Genomic DNA, 19,000 nt, shown 5'->3' with positions numbered 1-19,000 from the left:
GGGTTGGACGTGGGCAGAAGTTAGAGAAGACAGGTGAGAAACCATAGGTAAGATGTATTGAACTTGAGCTACAAAAATTGTTAATGGCTTATTTTGTGTGTTTTAATTCAGGTGAAGGAACTACTCAAGGCCAGATGTTTTAAGAAATGCTCTTGAAAAGGACGGAGGTGTACGAAGTTATTTTAGCAACTGAGAAGCAAGCTGGTTTTGGAGAAACCATACTCTGAGGATGTTGTTTCCTTTTGGTCAAAAAGAGAAAGTACAACTATAGAGGAAGCCTTTGTGCGTCTGGATTTAGGATCGCACTGTAAATAGCAATGTAATTAGATTCACCTCAGTCCTGCCGGTGGGCCTTGGAGCTTCTTGGCTCGGCAGACATGAGTGACCCCAGGCAGTCACAAGAAGAGAAGCACAAGCTTGGCAGAGCCTCTTCGAAGTTCAAGGATCCTCCCAGAATCATGCAGTCTGATGATTATTTTGCTCGAAAATTTAAAGCCATTAATGGCAACATGGGCCCCACCACTTCTTTAAATGCTTCAAATTCCGCAGAGAGTGGCGGTCCTGCCAACGGTACCCCAGCTGTGCCCAAGATGGGTGTGAGAGCAAGAGTGTGCGAGTGGCCTCCCAAGAAGGACTGCTCCAAGGAGCTAGCCTGCAAGGCACTGTGGGAAAGCCGGTCTCAGACCAGTTACGAAAGCGTCCCGTCCATCACGCACAATGGGCAGAATGACCAGAACGATGGTCAGCGAGAGGAGCAGCTCGATCTAGACTTTGTGGAGGCGAAGTACACCATTGGAGACATCTTTGTTCACTCTCCTCAAAGAGGACTGCACCCCATAAGACAGAGAAGCAACAGCGATGTCACCATTAGTGACATCGACGCTGAAGACGTCTTAGACCAAAACGCAGTGAACCCCAACACCGGGGCCGCCCTCCACCGTGAGTACGGAAGCACGTCTTCCATTGACCGGCAGGGCTTATCTGGTGAGAACTTCTTTGCAATGCTCAGAGGGTACCGTGTAGATAATTATGACCACAAAGCAATGGCCCCTTTTGGGTTCCCTGAGTTTTTCCCCTGCGATCCCGCAATCTCTCCCAGCCTCCACGCAGCGGCACAGATTTCTAGAGGAGAATTTGTCCGCATCTCAGGATTAGACTACATGGACGGTGCCCTTCTCATGGGCAGAGACAGGGACAAGCCTTTCAAACGGAGGTTGAAGTCAGAATCGGTGGAGACGTCCCTCTTCCGGAAGCTGCGGACTGTTAAAAGCGAACACGAAACTTTCAAGTTCACGTGCGATCCGGAAGACGGCCGTCTGGAGCGGGGCGTTCGCCCTTGGAATTGTCAGAGGTGTTTTGCACATTACGATGTCCAGAGCATTTTGTTCAATATCAACGAAGCCATGGCGACGAGAGCCAATGTGGGGAAGCGGAAAAACATCACCACCGGAGCCTCGGCGGCATCCCAGACCCAGATGCCAGCAGGCCAGACGGGCAACTGTGAGTCCCCTTTGGGGAGCAAGGAGGACCTCAACTCCAAGGAGAACCTGGATGCTGATGAGGGCGACGGGAAAAGCAACGAGCTCGTCCTGAGCTGTCCGTACTTCCGGAATGAGACGGGCGGGGAAGGCGACAGGAGGATCGCCCTCTCTCGGGCCAGCTCGTCATCGTTCAGTTCCGGGGAAGGCTGCTCCTTCGAGTCCTCTCTGAGCTCCCACTGCACCAACGCAGGCGTCTCCGTCCTGGAAGTGCCCAGAGAAAGCCAGCCCGTTCACAGGGAGAAGGTGAAGCGCTACATCATAGAGCACATTGACCTCGGGGCCTACTACTACCGCAAGTTCTTCTATGGGAAAGGTAAGGGAGAGCTTCCGACATGTGCTGCGTCTCGGGCTGCTTGTGCGGTGCTTCCCTGGGGCTGGGCGCCTTCACCGGGGAGTCAGGGCCATTGTCCCCTGGGCTTTCATGGACCCTCCGTTGCTGCCAGACAAACTCCTTCTTCGGAAATCCCGGTTTTCTGCCTTTGCTGACGTCTCATCCCCGGCGTGGGATCCCCACGTCTGTCTTTCTCTTTGCTAATGTAAGAGCAGCACAGATGTCCTCTTGCTCTCGACTTACCTCCTCTCCCACCTCTTCCCCGGTTTGACTTCATTCCTCTCTTCTCCCTCTGATTAATCTCTCCTGCTGTTTACAGTGGATCATTCTGCCAGGAGTCCCCCCGCCCAGTCTTTTCTGTACTTTTTTCCTACACCTTTGCCTCACCTTTACACTTCAGCCTTCACAGCTCCTAGTGCGTGTTGTGTTAGGTAAATCTGTGCTGTGAATGTGTGAATTAGCGTGATCGACAAATCGTTTTCCTACTGTTCTATAGAAGGCCCTAGACTCCGAGGTCCAGATAATCCTTTGGCATTGTGGTCTTAGAAATCCTCTAGTCCTGGGGCGCCTGGGTGGCTCAGTGGGTTAAAGCCGCTGCCTTCGGCTCGGGTCATGATCCCAGGGTCCTGGGATCGAGCCCCGCGTCGGGCTCTCTGCTCAGCAGGGAGCCTGCTTCCTTCCTTCTCTCTCTCTGCCTGCCTCTCTGCCTACTTGTGATCTGTCTGTCAAATAAATGAATAATATCTTTAAAAAAAATAAATTAAAAAATAAAATAAAATAAAAGAAATCCTCTAGTCCTGGGGCGCCTGGGTGGCTCAGTGGTTAAAGCCTCTGCCTTCGGCTCAGGTCATGATCTCAGGGTCCTGGGATCAAGTCCCGCATCGGACTCTCTGCTCAGCAGGGAGCCTGCTTCCTCCTCTCTCTCTGCCTGCCTCTCTGCCTGCTTGTGATCTCTGTCAAACGAATAAATAAAATCTTAAAAAAAAAAAAAAGAAAGAAAGAAATCCTCTAGTCCTATGCGCAGTACTGGCTACTTTTATTTAGATTTTTCAGGCTTGAAGGATGCCTTCTTCAGAAGTCATGCAGTTGAATCCTCAGCCTTTTTAAATAGTGTCCCTTGTCATCCCAGGGACACGGATCTGCTCTGTTGGGGACTCCTACAGAGAAGCGGGTCCCACGCGCCTGTCAGCCACACAGCCTCCGTAAAGACACTTAGAGCAGCCTGTTGCCTTCTTACTGGGTGCAGCTTGCCAGCTTAGCCCCTTCCTTATGGGGCAGCATACTTTCCAAGGCTGTCTTTTTTCTGTTTTCAGTGTCACTGGCCACCCTCCTCGCATTCCCAGGTGTCACCTCTCAGAGCACCTTAGGAGGTAGAAGTGGGCCCAGCCAGTCTGGCGAATAAACTGTTTTTTTTTTTTTTATTATTTTTTAAAGATTTTATTTCTTCATTCGACAGAGAGAGCACAAGCTGGGGGAGGTGCAGGGGAGAGGGCGAAGCAGGCTCTCCACCAAGCAGGGAGCCTGACGGGGGGCTCGATCCCAGGACCTGGGATCATGACCTGAGCTGAAGGCAGATGCTTAACTGACTGAGCCCCCCAGGCGCCCCGAATAAACCTTTCTGCTATGGGTGTGGACCCCTTTGAGCTGTACTTGAATTTAATGCAGTATTGGTTTCTATCTTCAGAATGTTTGCATGTCACTTTGACTCCATGGTTCTTTTGGGTGATGGCTTGGGTGTAACTCAGACCTCGGGACGTTACTCCATCCACTTCTGTCCCCGGAGCCTCAGTAAAACTTCTCTCCGTGGACGTCAGGCTCAAAAGAATTTGCTTGCCAGATAGATTGCAGTTGTAGTTGTTACACTACAAGTTTTTTCCTCATTTACTGCATTAATTCAGATTTAACCCATCACCCATAATCCTAATATTATGAAACCATAGAAATGGGTAGAACATTTATAATGCTGGATGTGCAGGTTAGCTAAATCGGCACTCGCATCACAACCGGTCATATATTTGAGTTATGTTTCCCTTTCCATACCGATGGCATGAGGGCACTGAAACAATTCTGCCGGCGGGTCTTGGTCCCCCCGGTGTGTCCCGGTGCTCTCGTCTCAATGCAGGGCCACCTGTGGAGCTCAGAGAAACTTGGACTTCCCTGTGAGTCTGTGCTGGGAAACCACGAGCAGCCCTCGTGATTGTGTTCACGTTGCACGATACTGTTCCGAGATGGTGTCTCGGTGGAGGTCAGTTATGTTAGGAAATAGGCTTCCCGATTAAGATTCCTTTAACTACCATGGCTGTCCACACCAACAATAAAATGGTGTCTTAGAATTACTATACCCTGAAATCCTCTGGCATTGAGTCATTTTGGCTAGCTGAGTTTTGCCAGTAGTTTGCGGATCGCCCTGTAAAATACCAGGACATGAAAGTTACATGTGTGTGTGTGAATGCGTGTGTTTATGTTCATGCCGACGCTGCCCGCATCTCGACCCTCCTCTGGTGTGCATGAAGCACGCCTGCATGCATACACGGAATGACCCGAGGATGCTCCTGCAGCCAAAGTCACCACCACTAACGTCCTCAGGGTTTGTTCCTGGAGATGGTTTTGGGCACTGGATTCTGTTAGTTCTCTTGACTGACTTCTGTAGGTTTTTTTCTGGAACTGTCAACCGTCACTTCCTGGTAGTTGTAAAGAGTGCCTGTGAGTGGTGTATTTCTTCCACTCTCTCTAATTTGCTGCTAAGGATTTTCCAGGGCGTGGGCAGTTCCGTCCGCAAACTTGTTAACTTTGAACGTGAAATTCAAAATAAGCTCTAGAGGAGAAGTCGAGGGCAGACACCTTGCGGGGGAGTTGTGCGTGGATGCAGACATAAGGGTTAGGGAGGCCCTGGGTTGGGCTCACTCTGGTTCTGGGCTTTGTTGTTTTTTGTTTTTTTTTGGAAAACATTTTTTATTTATGTATTTGACAGAGAGAGGGGGAGAGAGAGAGCAGAAGCAGGGAGAGCAGCGTGCAGAGGGAGAAGCAGACTCCCCACTGAGCAAGGAGCCCTACATGGGGCTTGGTCCCCGGACCCCGAGATCATGACCTAAGCCGAAGGCAGACGCTTAACCCACGGAGCCCCCCAGGTGCCCCTGGTTCTGGGCTGTGCCGTGGATCTGTGAAGGCGCCAAGCAGGTGAATTCTAGGATCCTCTGCCAAGCCTAAGGAATCAGGGCTTGAGGTGGTGATCCCTGAGCTCACTTTGGCCTCAGGGCTCCGTAGTGCCGGGCTGTGCTGCTGTGGCTGCTGGTGGGTCCACGGAGAGGAGAGGACCTGAGCCTGTCCTTCTGCATTCGCCCTGCAGCTGTGAACTCTGCCTGCTTCCTTCTATTTTTAGCTCTTCCCCAGTAGGCCTGTGTGTCTCAGAATGAAACTGGCTCCAGCAGCATCCGCCACTGCCACCGCAGCCTGTCCCTCTGCAGAGCCGTGAAGGGCTGGGGCCGGGGGCAGCAGCCGGGTCCCCAGCGGTCAGTACCCGCCCCCTGCCACCACCGCCTCGGCCGTGGTATGGGAACGCAGACGGGCAGCCGGCTCGCACCCGGCCTTCAACCTCCGGACCCTTATCTGCAAACACACCCCCGGTTACAAGAACATCATGGCACGACCTGAAAACAGAAGCCCTCGGGCTGCCTGGCCCGGTCGGGCGTGTCTACGGGGACCTTTGCTCTTCCCTTTTTCTCTCTTCCCTTCACTCATTTTTTTTTTCTCTCTGGAAGCAGGCGGTTCAGGGATCTTTTGATATTGCCAGAATGACTTTTCTTTTTCTCCATGCTCCACCGTTCTGTGTGAAATTTCGTTTTCAAAAGAAGTAAGTGGCTCCCGATCGCTGGGAGGGGCTTGAGCCCTCGGGGCCTGCCTGATGCGGCTGACTCCGGCCTGGGTGGTTGGCGTGGGATGGCTGTGGATTTCCCCGAGGTGCGCTGCCGTGGCACAGGATGCTGAGTGGTTGGGGAGAACTCGCAGAGGGATGTGTGCAGGGGAGTGGCGAGCTGATGGATGTGTGCGGGGGTGTGGCGAGCTGCAGCCAACCCTGTAGCTTCGTCACTTGTCCTCGAAAATCCATCTGTAGCCTTCCATGAAAGCAGCTTTTTAAGGGAGAGCGGGGCGGGATGGGAGCAAGCATGGGGAGTGCCAGAGAAGGTTCCTCACTGTGGCTGGCGATGCTCATGAAGAAAATGGGATGCTGCCTGCCGTGCACCTGTTTCCCTCGTGGAAATCCCGGTGAAGTCGCTGTTTCCCTCTTCTGTGAGTGTCCCACTTGTGAAGCACAAAGAAGAGATTCTGGTTGTGCGAGTCTGTTGGAGACCCTTGAGCTCCCTTCATGGCACAGTGGCCGACTTTGCCTCCTTCTGGACACCCTGGCAGGGAGCGCCGCTGGCCAGCCATGGGTTGTCCCCAGGGGGGCCAGAGTGGAGCTGCAGGGCAGCAAGGACACCCCCGGTTCCCTGCGTGCCCCTCAGGTCTTCCCCTGTTTAGGAAATTGTGCACCTGCTGTTACTCGGGACTTCTGAAACTGTCCTCTGCCTGCCTTCTGGTTGCATGGACCAGAACAGCCGTAGACAAGAATAGCTCGAGATGGCAGACTGTGCCCTTTTTGGGTAAAGAAAGGTCAGAGTAGGGAAGAGGATAAAGCTGGGTCTCTTGGGTGACGTTGGAGTGGAGCGTGGCTTAATCTTGGAACCACTGGAACATTGTTTTATGTGGTTGCAGGAACACGTCCTCTTAACGTGGGGGAAAATCCGAAGATTGGCAATACACATACCTTTCTTTCGGTCTAGAATTTTTTACATGGTGTCGAAGTATTATATGATCATCATAGGAAAAGGAAGTAAAGAAGCAAAAGAAATAAAATCACCCCAGTCCCTGAGAGATAATCCCCGTGAACAGTTTCCTCTTTATCCTTGTAGGCTTTTTCTGATGCAAATAAATGCATGTAAATGAGTCCTTCTACTGCTGTGTCTGTGGGACTTGGTTGAGGATCATTCTTCTGTGTTATTATGTGTAGAGCTGTGTCAGCATTTTACAAGCCATTATCAATTATCATTATCTGCCTTGGGTGCATGGGGAGATGCCAGGTATCTGCCAATCGTGATCTGGGCAGAAGCAGTAATGACTGTATTCGCTTTATTTCAGAGAAAAACCCATCAGCTTGATAGAGGCACAGTGATAAAGGGACGCGTCTTTCTTACTCTCTTGGATGCAGTGTACCCACAAAACGACTCCTGTCAAATACAGTGATGCTCATTTTAACCAACAAATCTTTACTTTAAAAAGTAAATGATTATAAAAGATGTTTTAATTTCATAAAGTTTTGAAAGATGATGACAGTTGTCCTTCTCCACTAGAATGTGGCTTGTGTGTAGAGACTCCCTTCCAAGGGCGAGCGCCATGGGGAATAGAAGGTCGTGGGGGAGAAGTCTGGAAAGCACCGCCCCAGTTGGGTCATCAAGGTCAGCATCAGGATGGATAGGTCAAGTGGTTCATTTCTATCCCGGACATGCTGGGAATGGCATTTCTGGGGTCTTCCTCCAAACCTATAACCTCAGTCTGGTGAGGAAACTACATTAGACAGATCCCTGCCCACTGCTCCTCAAAACTGCCAAGGTCATCCAGAGCAAGGAAAGTCTGAGAAACTCACAGTCTACGAGCACCTGTAAGAGCCATGACAAGAAACCGTAGTGGGGCGTCCGGGATGGCTTCCTGGAAGAGAAAGGACATTGATAAAGCAGAAACCTCAATAAAGGATGGAGTTGATCATATCAGTGTCTGTATTGGCTCATTAACGGAATGAATGTACCAAAGAAATGTAAGATGTTAACAACGAAGAAAGTGAGCCAGGAGCCTGAGGGAACTCCGCTGTCCTTGCAGCTTTTCTACAAATCCAAACCAGCTTAAAAAGACTGCTTCAAATTTTTTAAAAATATAAGTCATAATTATGATGATAGATTTAACAAGAGCATCCTTGAAATTACAACAAAAAGAGCTTCCAGGCAGTTCTTAAAAGTAACGAACCTACAGGTTTGTGTTACTTTCTTAAAGCCTGTAGGATCTGTGAGCCCAGAGGCCACTGTGTGTTTCAAGTAAAGTGAAATTGACAAGCTGTCAGTTTCCCACAGCCCTCTCTATGCCCATCTGGGGAGGGTCAGGAATAATTTTCTCAAACTTACCTAGAAGAGCAGGGGAATTGTTAGGCTTTAGAATTTACACTTTCTTTGGTCTTTATTGAAATGCATAGACTTTCCCTTTGAATTGCCCCTGAAATCTGCATGCTGAGCTCCAGGGGGCTCTTTGGGATGCTCTGGGTTCTCTGGGTCCCCAAACTCAGCTGAACTAACCCTGAAGAAAGCTTTATGCTCAACTCATTTTTTCCCCCTTGGGATTTTCTATCACGAGTCCAAGCAAAGAAATAGGTATCTTTTAGAAATCCTCTGTAAAGGAGCTGAATTGGTTTGACAGGCAGGTTTTGTAGCGTAGATGAAAAGCTAATCTTGGTTTGACCGATTAGTCTCTCTTCTGTCTGGTGCTTTCGGGGTTTCTGGTTCCGTCATTCGCCTGTGATTTCCTTTCTTCTCTGTTTCTTATAAAAGGAATGTGCCAGCGAGAACTTTGATTTCTCCTTCCCATCCTAGCTTTACGAGACTTCTGGGGTATAGGCAGATTAGAATTCTTTTGGGAAAGATTGGAACTTTCCAGAGAAGAGTTTTTAGCTGCTTCGAGGTGGACTGGGCCTCCAGCAAAAGCCATATCCTCCCCACAGTGCAGGGTCCATTTCTGCCCCAAGATGCCAGTCTTAAGCTTTGAAGGCCCCTTGCTTTGTCCGTGCCCGTGGGTACCACCTGGGAAGGAACTCCTCTGTTGGATCTGCAGCACTTCCGAGAGTTCTTTAGAGCCTCTTTTCCCTAAGAATCTTCAAGTTCACATTTTTATTAACTACCCTTGATCCGCTGTATGTAAGCTCACCTCTTTCTCCAGTGGTCATTTTTGTCATTAGTATTTTAACGAAAGGAAAATATTTGTACATACACCAGCTAAATGAACAAGTAGAAAGTAAGGATTCTTCTAGAATGTGTGTAGTAACCTTCCCACCTGTCTCGATCCTGACTTACTGTTTGGTGGCTGGAGGTTTACCTTTTTGCCAGAGGGGGAAAGTGCCCCTGTGTTCTAATTGTGGTTGGAGGCCTGGGAGGGGAGATGGGGCAGGACCGCACAACCTAAGGGGAAGAGCCCTGACTGTGTGAAGCCAGCCTCCTGGGGTCACGTCCCATCTCAGTGTTAGCAAGTCCTTCAACTCCTTTGTGCCTCAGTTAATCATCTATAAAGTGGGATCATAATAAAAACATCTCCTGGGAAGGGATTCGAACCAGAACGTGGCACAAAGCATGCTTCCTCCTCCCCCAAGTGGTTCTTAAATCAATGTGTAAAGCCTTTTCCCTTTAGAAAGAAACCATTGTCCACACCATGGGTACAGACTTTAAAGGGGCAGTACTTTACTTTAATGGTTAAAAGATAAGGAGGGGAAAACTAGAGAGAACCATATGGCAGGGGGGCCCCGGGGCAAGGCGTCTGGTGAAGTCTGCCACCCCATTCCAAACCCATTCACTTAAATTTCACAAATGTGACCGTTGTGGGCTGGCGTGTACCTTTACATATCAAATGAACCCCATTGCTGCGTGATGCATGGCTGCATTTGCTCTGAATTTCATGCCTGGTGGCTTCTTTCCCCCCCCCCTTCTGGTTATATACAGTCACTGAAGAAAATTAATAGGGAGCTGGACACTGTTAAATTCATATGGGTGAGCTGAGGACCGCCTAACAACAGGGCTATTCTGGGACCCACAGTCCTCCCGGAGCGGACATAATCGACTCCGCTCTTCACCTCTCCGCCCGGCCAGCGTGGCCTCTGCGAACAGAGCTCCCATTGAGGTCCAGCCAGCTCCGGGTGGGGAGGAGTTGCCCAGCTGCACGGGAGACTCAGCCCTGTGGGTTATCGCGGTATACTTTCCCTGTGGCCGGCGGCGGTGGGAAACTCTGCACCAGCGGGGAGGTCACGGCTCCCGCCTGTTGCTGAGTTTTAGGAACTTAGAGAGGACTGCGTGCCCTTTCCTCCTGTGGACACTCTGGCCTCAGAGTCTTTTTCAGTTATCCAGGAAGGAGAACTCAAGTTCTGTTCATTTCCCTCGGAGTAGAGGGATTGATACTATTACAGTTCTGTGCTTAGCTGGGGGAAATTCTTGCAGTTTGCTTTGGGTCCAGAAAATTGCAAGTTCAGAGGCTTTGCAACATAAGGTCTCAGAGCACCCAGAAACGTAGTGAAACCTACCTACCTTGTATTTGTTCCAAGATTTCTTTCACTCTTTGCTCCACTTAAATAAAATGAAAAAAGTGAACCGCCTGCCCGTTCCCCAGCTTTTAAGCAGTGAATTGTTTCTTGCTTCTCCTGTGTCCTCCTCCTCCTTCCCACTCCTGTAGCGAATAATGCTCAAAATCAAAGGAAGCCTTTGACAGCTGCCTTTTTTCTCCAGTTTTTCCCTTTTTCTTCAAGGTTTTCCTAAAATGGTGTCTCCCAAGATACCGTCCTTATGTTCAGGACAGATTTGTTGGCTCATCTGTAAGTTGTGTTCATTTCACCCCACACGCATAATTGATTTCCGGAATTCAAACTTTCCATGACTCTCCCCCTTTGCGTGAGTGAGTCCTAGAAATAGCCTACCTAGCGTGTGTTTCCTCCCTGTCACCCCTGACTGTGCAAGTCATCTAGCCTCTCAGCTTCAGGAATATTCTTTGGAAGATGGGGATACCTCCTCGAAAGTAGGGAGGAGAAAAGGAGTTCATTTATGTCAGGTGTATTAAGTCTTGTTATTTTCACTGTAATGCCTCAGGTTTTCAAGCTTAGCTAATACTTCGGTTACATTTTGATCAAAGGAGACTTCATGTAGCAAAAATGCATCCTTTTCTGCATCATGGTAAATTCAGTCATTTAATCCCTGATACATGAGCAGGGAGTTTGAGAGTTCTTGAAGTTATCTAATCAGTCTTCATACTATTATCTGCACAAGCAGACCCCATTGTTCTGTTCACACTTCCCTCCCTCCCTCCATCCGTCCATCGTCCCTTGTTGACTTTTTCTCTGGAAGTCTCAGAGAGCTCTGAACAGGGGAGCTAATCTAAAATGCAGACACATAGTTGTTTGCAGGGAAAGGTAAGAGAAGATACATCATAGGTGGGCATATAGACAACAGGCCCCTGCAAGCCACGGATGTAACCCAGGTAGGCCGTGAGCCAACAGTTAAGTGATCAGCTTGCTGTTGAAAGAACGAAGAAATGTTGAACTCCGTTTTGTGGGAAAAGAGCAAGAAAGCTTCTGCTGTGCACAGTTAACTGAGCGAAGGGCTACAGGGCCCGGATCCACGGCCTCTCGCGGCTTTGGAGGACGTGTTAGCAGTGCCGTGGACCATGCAGGGCTAATCCCCGCGAAATTGTAAGGCGGAGAGCTGTGGGTGCTGCTTTTATGTACCTGACCTCGGGAGGCCCCACAGCATTGGGGTCCTCACCTGGTCGAAGGGTTAGTGACCGAGCTGACCAGTGCTCCTTCCGAGACACACTGTGGCACCCGGAAGCAGCCTTTGGGCCCCTGTCACAGGTGGCCCCCACCGCCCCCCACCTTTTTTTTTTTTAGCTCTTCTGAGTTAGAGTTCTTTTTCCTTTACTGACTAGCCAAAGCACCCTCCAAGAGATAAATGCCCCGAATCTCGCTTCCTACTCTGCAATCTCGTTAACCAAAATTTTTTGATCTTGCCCTGTTATATTTGCATAATAGGTGGATTTTCATTCAGCTTTTCCAGTCTTTCCCCGGCTTCCATTCTGCCAAGGAAGGATTTCATTTGACGCACTCTTAAAGCAGTTTTATGGAAATCATGTGCTTGGGATAAGGACAGGCTCCCGTGGGTGAGGGGGACTCGCTCCTTATCCTCTGCGCACAGCTGGGAAGGCTCCCGTGGGGCAGATGAGGGTGCTGCGCGGACCCGGAGGGGGCGGGGCACAGGGTGTCACTTGAGAGGGTTGACTTGGCTTCCTCCTGGAGACTCTGAGGTCTACCCTGTTCTTCCTGTGCTGTGAAGCAGAAGACTGTGATTTCTTTCAAGACACGTCCAGGTCGCCGGCTCTGTTCCCTGGCTAACGGAGAGCATGAAAAGACCCCTTAGAGAACAGCTGGGGGGCCTGGAGCTGGCATGTCCAAAGCACGTGGTGATTGTAAGTGGCAGGGACGTCCTCTCTCGGCTTGCATTCCAAGAGGGTGTCTGTGTAAAATGGGGAGGAAAAATGGAAAATGAGTGCGGGGAGGCAGAAAAGAGATAAAAGGTCCTTTGGCTAATGTGCCTGCCATCTTCGTGAATAAGGGAATATGCAAATTTTGGAGTCCCCAATTCAAAATCAAATAAAACAAAACAAAAAAAAATAGGATAGTTCCTGATAGAAATCATTCAGTAAAATCTATGCCACCGCATTCTTTAAATGACTACCTTGAATGGGATGTAGCCCCTCTAGGTGAGTAGAGATCAACATTTTGAGATTGTAAGTGTGACTCATGTTCAGGCCGACCCTGGAACTTTGTAGGACTGTCGGGCTCAAAGTCAAAACACGCCATGGTGCTGTTTGTTTTATGTTCAGTCCTTTTTTTGTCTGTGGTGTAGGTAATATTGTCGGTAATATTCACGTCTTCAGTTATAATGCCTCTCTGAGGTTAAGGATGATAAGTGTGATGCACATATGGGGGTCGGGGGGACAGGGAACTGGCCCTGAGGTTAAGAAGGGTTATGTAATTCACCCAAGGTTCAACAGCTGCTAAGTTAGCATAGCCCAGATTCAGAGACCAGCAATCAGGCTTATTAGAATTGTAGGTATTTAAGAGTACATGAGTTTGGGACTCCTACTTCAGCGTGACAAATTGGAGACACATGTTATCGCTCCCTCTTCCAAAACACCACTAAAAATGATAGCGAAGGAGTAACAAAGGGCATAAAGCCACAAAGGAAAAAAGAAACTAGAGAGAAGCAGCGGAAGGCAAGATACGCCAAAGCCGACGGAAGAGCCAGACCAGTTTCGCAGATGGGAAAATGGCACCCCTCCAGCCCTGGGTGTGTGTGCACGCGCACGTGTGTGTGTGTGTGTGTGTGTGTGTGTTGGCAGGGACAGGCCATCAGGAAGCCATTCCACACCCTGCAGAACCAGGCACCACGGAGGAAGAGCTGGGAGTGGGGGCGAGTGCGGGGGAGCAGTTCAATGTGTTTAAAAAGCTGGGTTTTCTGTTCTCTCCCTTGTAGTCCATTTACTACTCACCCCTACCCAGGGGGGAAACTAAAGATTCATTCTTGAGAAATTGAATGTCTGCATGGCTAAGGGCAGGACTAGGGCACTTCACTAGAGAGTAGGGATTAAGTGAAAGTCAACCCAGTGAGAAGTCCACCCCGTGCCCTTCTCTGGGCTAAATGCCTCCCGACAGGAGAATGGGAGACCCTTCCCTGGAGCCGTGGACAGGCTCAAGAGCCAGAGGCCTCTCCTGATAGCTGGGGCTCCCCCGACACGACAGTCGCCGCCTGATTAGTGTAATGCAAAACGGATGGTAAAGCAAGATCGGTCCCTGTAGATGAACAGAGGCATTTCATAATGATAAAAGGGTCAGTTCTGAGCACCAAAATCAGAGCTTCAGAATATGTAAGGGGTGGGGGGAATCACACACACACAAACCTGGTCAAACTAAAAGGAAAATAATCCAATCTCCGACCCAAATTATCCATATGCTAGAAACATACAAATAGAAATAGAACATTTTTGAAAAATACTATTTCATTTATCCTAAAATATCAAGGACCTTGGACTAAATTCAAAGAAAGACACGAACGAATGACAGAAAACTACAAAACATCACCAAAGCCGAGTACAACCCTTAATAAGTGGAGGGGACACATTGTGGTTGTGGGTTAGAGTACGTGGAGGGGACACATTGTGGTTGTAGGTTAGAGTACGTGGAGGGGGCACATTGTGGTTGTGGGTTAGAGTACGTGGAGGGGGCACATTGTGGTTGTGGGTTAGAGTACTCTGCATGTAAAAGAATTCAAGGAAACATTTTATGGGAACAGAATTAAGAGCGAGGGAAGGTGGAGCAGAGTGAGGAGGAGAACGGTTTTGAAAAACTGTGTCCTATGAACATGTCAAAATAGAGTAGACGGGCCTTGTGCCATTTGCTTGGCTGCGTCTGTAGTGCTTTTCTTCTGGATTGTTGGTTCCGGAGTGGATATTAGTGGCGTTTCTGTGGTACTTCGTGCTTAGTCCTACCACGGAACTTGGAATGCACGACTCGCGTCTGTTTCCGATAGTGGGAGCCACACTGGACTGAAACTTTGTGAGGCGGGCACCGTGTCCTGCCCGACGTCGTATCCCTCTTATGTATCAGCGTCCGGCACATGGCCGAGACCTAGCCCGTGCTGGACGTTTGAGTGAATGAATTCAGACGCATGCAGTGTGTGTGTGTGGGGGGGGGCTGAGTGTGGGCCCCCAGAGATATCCAGGCTCCGATCCCTGGAAGCTGTGTGTATTACCTTATCAGGCACATGCAGCCTTCCAGATGTGATAGAGTGGAGGCTCTTGGGACGAGCGGACCGTGCTGGGTTCTCTGGGTGCAACCAAGTGCCCATGTAGTACGTAGACAGGGGGAGTCCCGACAGGGAAGAATGCCTCGTGGGCCCTGAAGCAGGATCTAGGTCTGGGTCTGAAGAGAGGAGAGGGGGCCCCGTGAGCCAAGGAACTCAAGGAGTACAGCCCTAGAAGCTGGTAGAGGCAAGGGAGCGGATCGCCCCTAGGGCTTCCTGAAGAAGTGCAGTCCAGACGCCACCTTGATTGTGGCCCATTGGCACAGACTGTGGACTTCTGACCTCCGGAGCTGTGAGACCGTAAATGAGTGTTGTTCCGAATCCCCAAACTTGGGGCAGGTTGCTACAGCAGCACTAGGGCTGTTCTAATAGGTGTTTCAGTGCTCAGTTTTGTAAATATTTCAAGAAACCATATCAGCCCTCTCATGGGGGCAGCACCTGCTACATTTCTGGTCCCAGGACATTGCACACTGCCTTCTCCACTCGCCAGCGTGCAAGGAGCTGCCTCCTTGTTTTTATTTTGGTGGTCTCGGTTGAGGTTCAGGGAAACTATTCCTTTTGGGCAGTACCCAGGGAGCCCACTTGAGTTCCTTAACTCAAGTACAATTTGTTAAGCCCTTATAATTTATTAGGTCCTATCAGATCAGGCCCTGAGGATATAAAAGTTGAAGGGCTCTGCCTCGTCTATAGGTGAGGTGGATAGTGTCAGTGGAAGCAATGTTTGTGTGGAGTCTAGAAGGATCCGTTTGAACGTCAAGCTCAGAAGAGCGAGGGACGTGCCAGGCCGTGGGGGCCAATGTGTGAGTGAGGGGAGTTATGGGAGAGGAGTCTGTAGAGATTTTGGGGTGATGTCACTGAGGAACCTCCAGGAGAAGATGGGTGGGTGCATAGAAGGACAGACAGACAAGCGTTCAGACAGATTGGAAGATAGGAGTCAGAACGGACAGCCATGGACTGATGGCAGAGCCTTGGGACACATCCAGGTTATGAGGGGAGGCCAGAGGGGCAGCCCCAAAGCAGACCCCAAAGGAGAGCCCTGAGGCGGCTCACTGGGAAAAGACACTCCCGGAAGCCGACAGTACCCCACGCAGCAGACAGGCCTGCCAAGCCAGAGCCAGAGTGTGGGGTGGAGGTCGGATAAGGAAATGGGGGAACCAGTAGTGGAGGGGCAGATATTCTCCTCACCGAGGGGCAGCGGGGGTGGAGGGATGGCCCACGGGGCTGGGAGCAGCGCTCATGACCCCTGTCTTGCCAGAGACCCGTCTACTTGCCAGGCCCACTGGGTCTTCCTCTCGTTGACCTCTCCTTCCCCAATTTTTTAAAAAATGAAGGTACACTTCACCCATAGTGAAATTCCCCCTTTAAAAAGTGTGAAGTGCTAAGAGTTCTGACAGATGAACACGGTGTGTAACCACTAGCACCGTCAAGATGCGGGGTAGCTCCCTCAGCCCGGAAAATTCCCGTGTGTTCCCCCGTGACCAGCCCCAGCTGCCCCCGGTCTGCTGAGCCTGCAGCACGTGCTGATGTGGGGAGAGCACCCACTGTAGGATTTTTAGTCGTCACGTGTTCAAGTTAGCGAGTCGATGCCCTGAATCTGGACTCTCGGTTTCACCGCAAGAAAGCGTTTTGTTGACTTGGTCACTGTTTTCCTCCCTAAAATAATTCGAGGCTCTTGCATTCATGTCAGTAGGATTCATCAGACGCCTGCCAGAGAATCGATTCAGCATTATTGCAGGTAACTTGTCGAAATGGGGTCTGAGGAGGAAGCTTTTGCCTGAGGAAGTCCCGTTGTGCTTTTGTGCACTTGCTGAATGTTTTTCTTAACGCATCTGCCTTAGGAGAAAAGAGATAAAGAGGAAAATTCTTGTCAGGACAGACTGTAACTAAGGAAATTCTAAACTGATTTAAGTTTCAAGATGCATTTTCCAAAGGATCTACTATAATGCCGTAGGTCTAATAGTCACTAACACCAACTTTAATAAAATGATAATCTGCCTAGTATAGTCTGAAGTAGACAACTAACTTTCAGTCTCTGTTTTCATTGAATATTTTTAAAACTGTTGATTAAAATCCAAATAACTGCTTCTGGGCCAGCTTTCCTCAACCCGCTACGTTTTTACGATGTGTGCTTGGTTTCACTCGCGTCGTTTTTGTCTGTAACAGTTAACCTGGCTGTTAATTAGCATGTAATTTACCCAGGGGACGAGGTGCCCATCCAAAACAAAGGCTTGTTTCCTACCCTATAAGCTCAGGACTATAGTCAGTCAGTCCCTCACCCATCAGCCCCTAAAATAGTGCACCTACTGCTTGTAGCCTCAACTGTAAAGAGAAGTAATGACAGTATCAATCTCGTTTGGTCACAAGAGGTAAAGAAGTAAATGATTGGAAAGTAAAGAAGAAAAGGAGTAAATGGCTTTTTGAGATCTAGCGAATAGCTACCATTGACTTTGGGTAATGTTTGTCCTGGCCGATGGCGGATCCTGTTTTCACCCCGATTTCTTCTTTCTGTTAACGTTTCTTATTCCTTCCAGAGGAAGGAATAATGTGGCCAGAATTAACGTGGCAGAAAATATTAGCATAACCAAAGCACAATGCCCGCAAGTTTTCTTCAAGCTTATAAATATCGGATTCGTTTTATTTCTTTTTAACTAAAAATGAAGAGTTGGGAAGGATGGGCCCAGACCTTTTAAGGTGACAGTCAAAGGGGATGAGTCTGGTTCTGCATAGAGGGTGAAAAAAGGTCATTTTTATGAGTATATACCTTCGGGACCTGACCCGGTAACAGTTCATTAAGAAATAAACGAATGCCCCTTGGGAGGTTGCATTTCCCACCTGCTCCGCGTGGATCGTTGATACGAAGGGGCTGCTAAAAATAGGTAAGCTGCATGAATAAGCACTGGGGTCATTGACCCCCCCTATTTCGTGTGCGTTCACGGCACATCTGAGTGTTAAGTCTGGGTCCTTTCAGAAGACGACACTTAAAAAGTTTGGTTGGAGGAGAGCGTCTTGACTTCTTTCAGCAGACAGAGGAGCTTTTGGTCCCACAGTCCAGAAGCGATTGCTCACAAAGTAGTGAGATTCCTGTCATTGGCAGAGTTCAGGCTCGCGTATTAGCTTCATGAATGGGAATTTGTCCTGGATCGTGACCCCGCTGCGAAACGGTGTCTGGCACGTGTTGTTGAATGTGTAATGAGACTCCTGACCATCCCTTAGAGCCGTGTGCTCGGGGATTCCTGTGCTAGGTGGATGAGAGGGCCCCCAAAATCTGTTCCTGCAGTGAGAGTGCGTGGGTTGGAGCCCTGCAAGCGCCAGTGATTTAATATGAAATTCATGATTAGCTGAGAACAGAGTAAACCAAGTTACAGAATCAGTAGATACAGTTAGACCTCAGCAACTGATGACCTTTTCTGTCTGTTGTAAACTTTTGCGTTAGACGGCTAGGTACATTAGTGACGTCGTGATGAAGGAGTGAGCTTTACCTGGCTCGTCCAAGTGCCCACATTTGGTCAGAGAAGGTGACCTTCCCAGCTGGAGGGGAGCCATTTGGTAACAGTCTTCAAGGAGCTAGGTTTTTCTCTTGACAGTTTTTGGGAATGGCAGCACACTCTTTCCGGGGATGCTCTTTAGTGATGGGGGGGTGCAGGGGCAAGTAGGGCCGGGGGTGGGGGGCATGGGCAGGAGAACTCTTACCGCTCATGAGCTACGGATGAGCAGAATGAGAGTAACAGAAGATGAGATGTACAAGTACATCCGATTTGGAAACAAAACACTTTGACCAAACACAGTTGGGGAATTGTGTACCCAGACCCACGTGGTATTTTTTTCAGAGATGGGACACAGACCCCAAAAGACACCCATCCGGTCCTTTGTTCCTTTCTTTTGATGCCACCACTGTCTCCTGTTACAGAGCACCAGAACTACTTTGGAATAGATGAAAACCTCGGCCCGGTGGCTGTCAGCATCCGGAGGGAGAAGGTCGAAGACGCCAAGGAGAAAGAGGGGTCCCAGTTCAACTATCGGGTGGCCTTCAGGACAAGTGAGGTAATGGCTGCCTTGTGTCCTTGCTGTCCTGGGCTGAGGCTTCTGATGTTACCGCACTAGCTTGTTTCAGAGAAGGTATAATATTAATGACTACAGCATTTAAGATCATTGAAAGAACCTACAATATTTTATTCCCAGTAAAAATTTGAAACCCTGTCACAGATGTTAAGGGACAATGATTTTACTTCCCCCTTACGTGAAAGGATAAAATGGTAAGACCAGAAGGTCTGGGGGCTCAGAGAGGACACGTATGAACTGGCCCATTCACGTTGGAGCTGACAAACAGCTGTGAGGTCTAAAGCAGGAAATCAGGTGGTCCGCAGTGGGGGGAGCGTGGCCAGCTGTCTGTGCACACCACATTATTTCGAGGTCCCAGCTTAGTGCCTCTCTTGCCTTGG

The 19,000-nt window shown here is 49.4% G+C and overlaps 1 protein-coding gene across 1 annotated transcript in view; it reads left to right on the top strand.

The window, feature by feature from the left end:
• Positions 1–377: 377 nt before the first annotated feature.
• Positions 378–19,000, top strand: part of SIPA1L2 (signal induced proliferation associated 1 like 2) — a gene marked incomplete at its 5' end in the record, with an annotated part of 105,459 nt that continues 86,836 nt past the window's right edge. Inside the window, 2 exons of the mRNA XM_080823479.1 lie at positions 378–1,854; positions 18,469–18,602. Coding sequence (XP_080679605.1) covers positions 378–1,854; positions 18,469–18,602 — 1,611 coding nt within the window. The remainder of the gene's footprint in view (positions 1,855–18,468; positions 18,603–19,000) is intronic.

The sequence above is a fragment of the Martes martes genome (assembly GCF_963455335.1).
Source record: "Martes martes genome assembly, chromosome: 14".
In the NCBI taxonomy this organism is placed as follows: domain Eukaryota; kingdom Metazoa; phylum Chordata; class Mammalia; order Carnivora; family Mustelidae; genus Martes; species Martes martes.
Note: the sequence above shows the minus strand (reverse complement) of the source record. Positions and strands in the feature narration are given on the sequence as shown.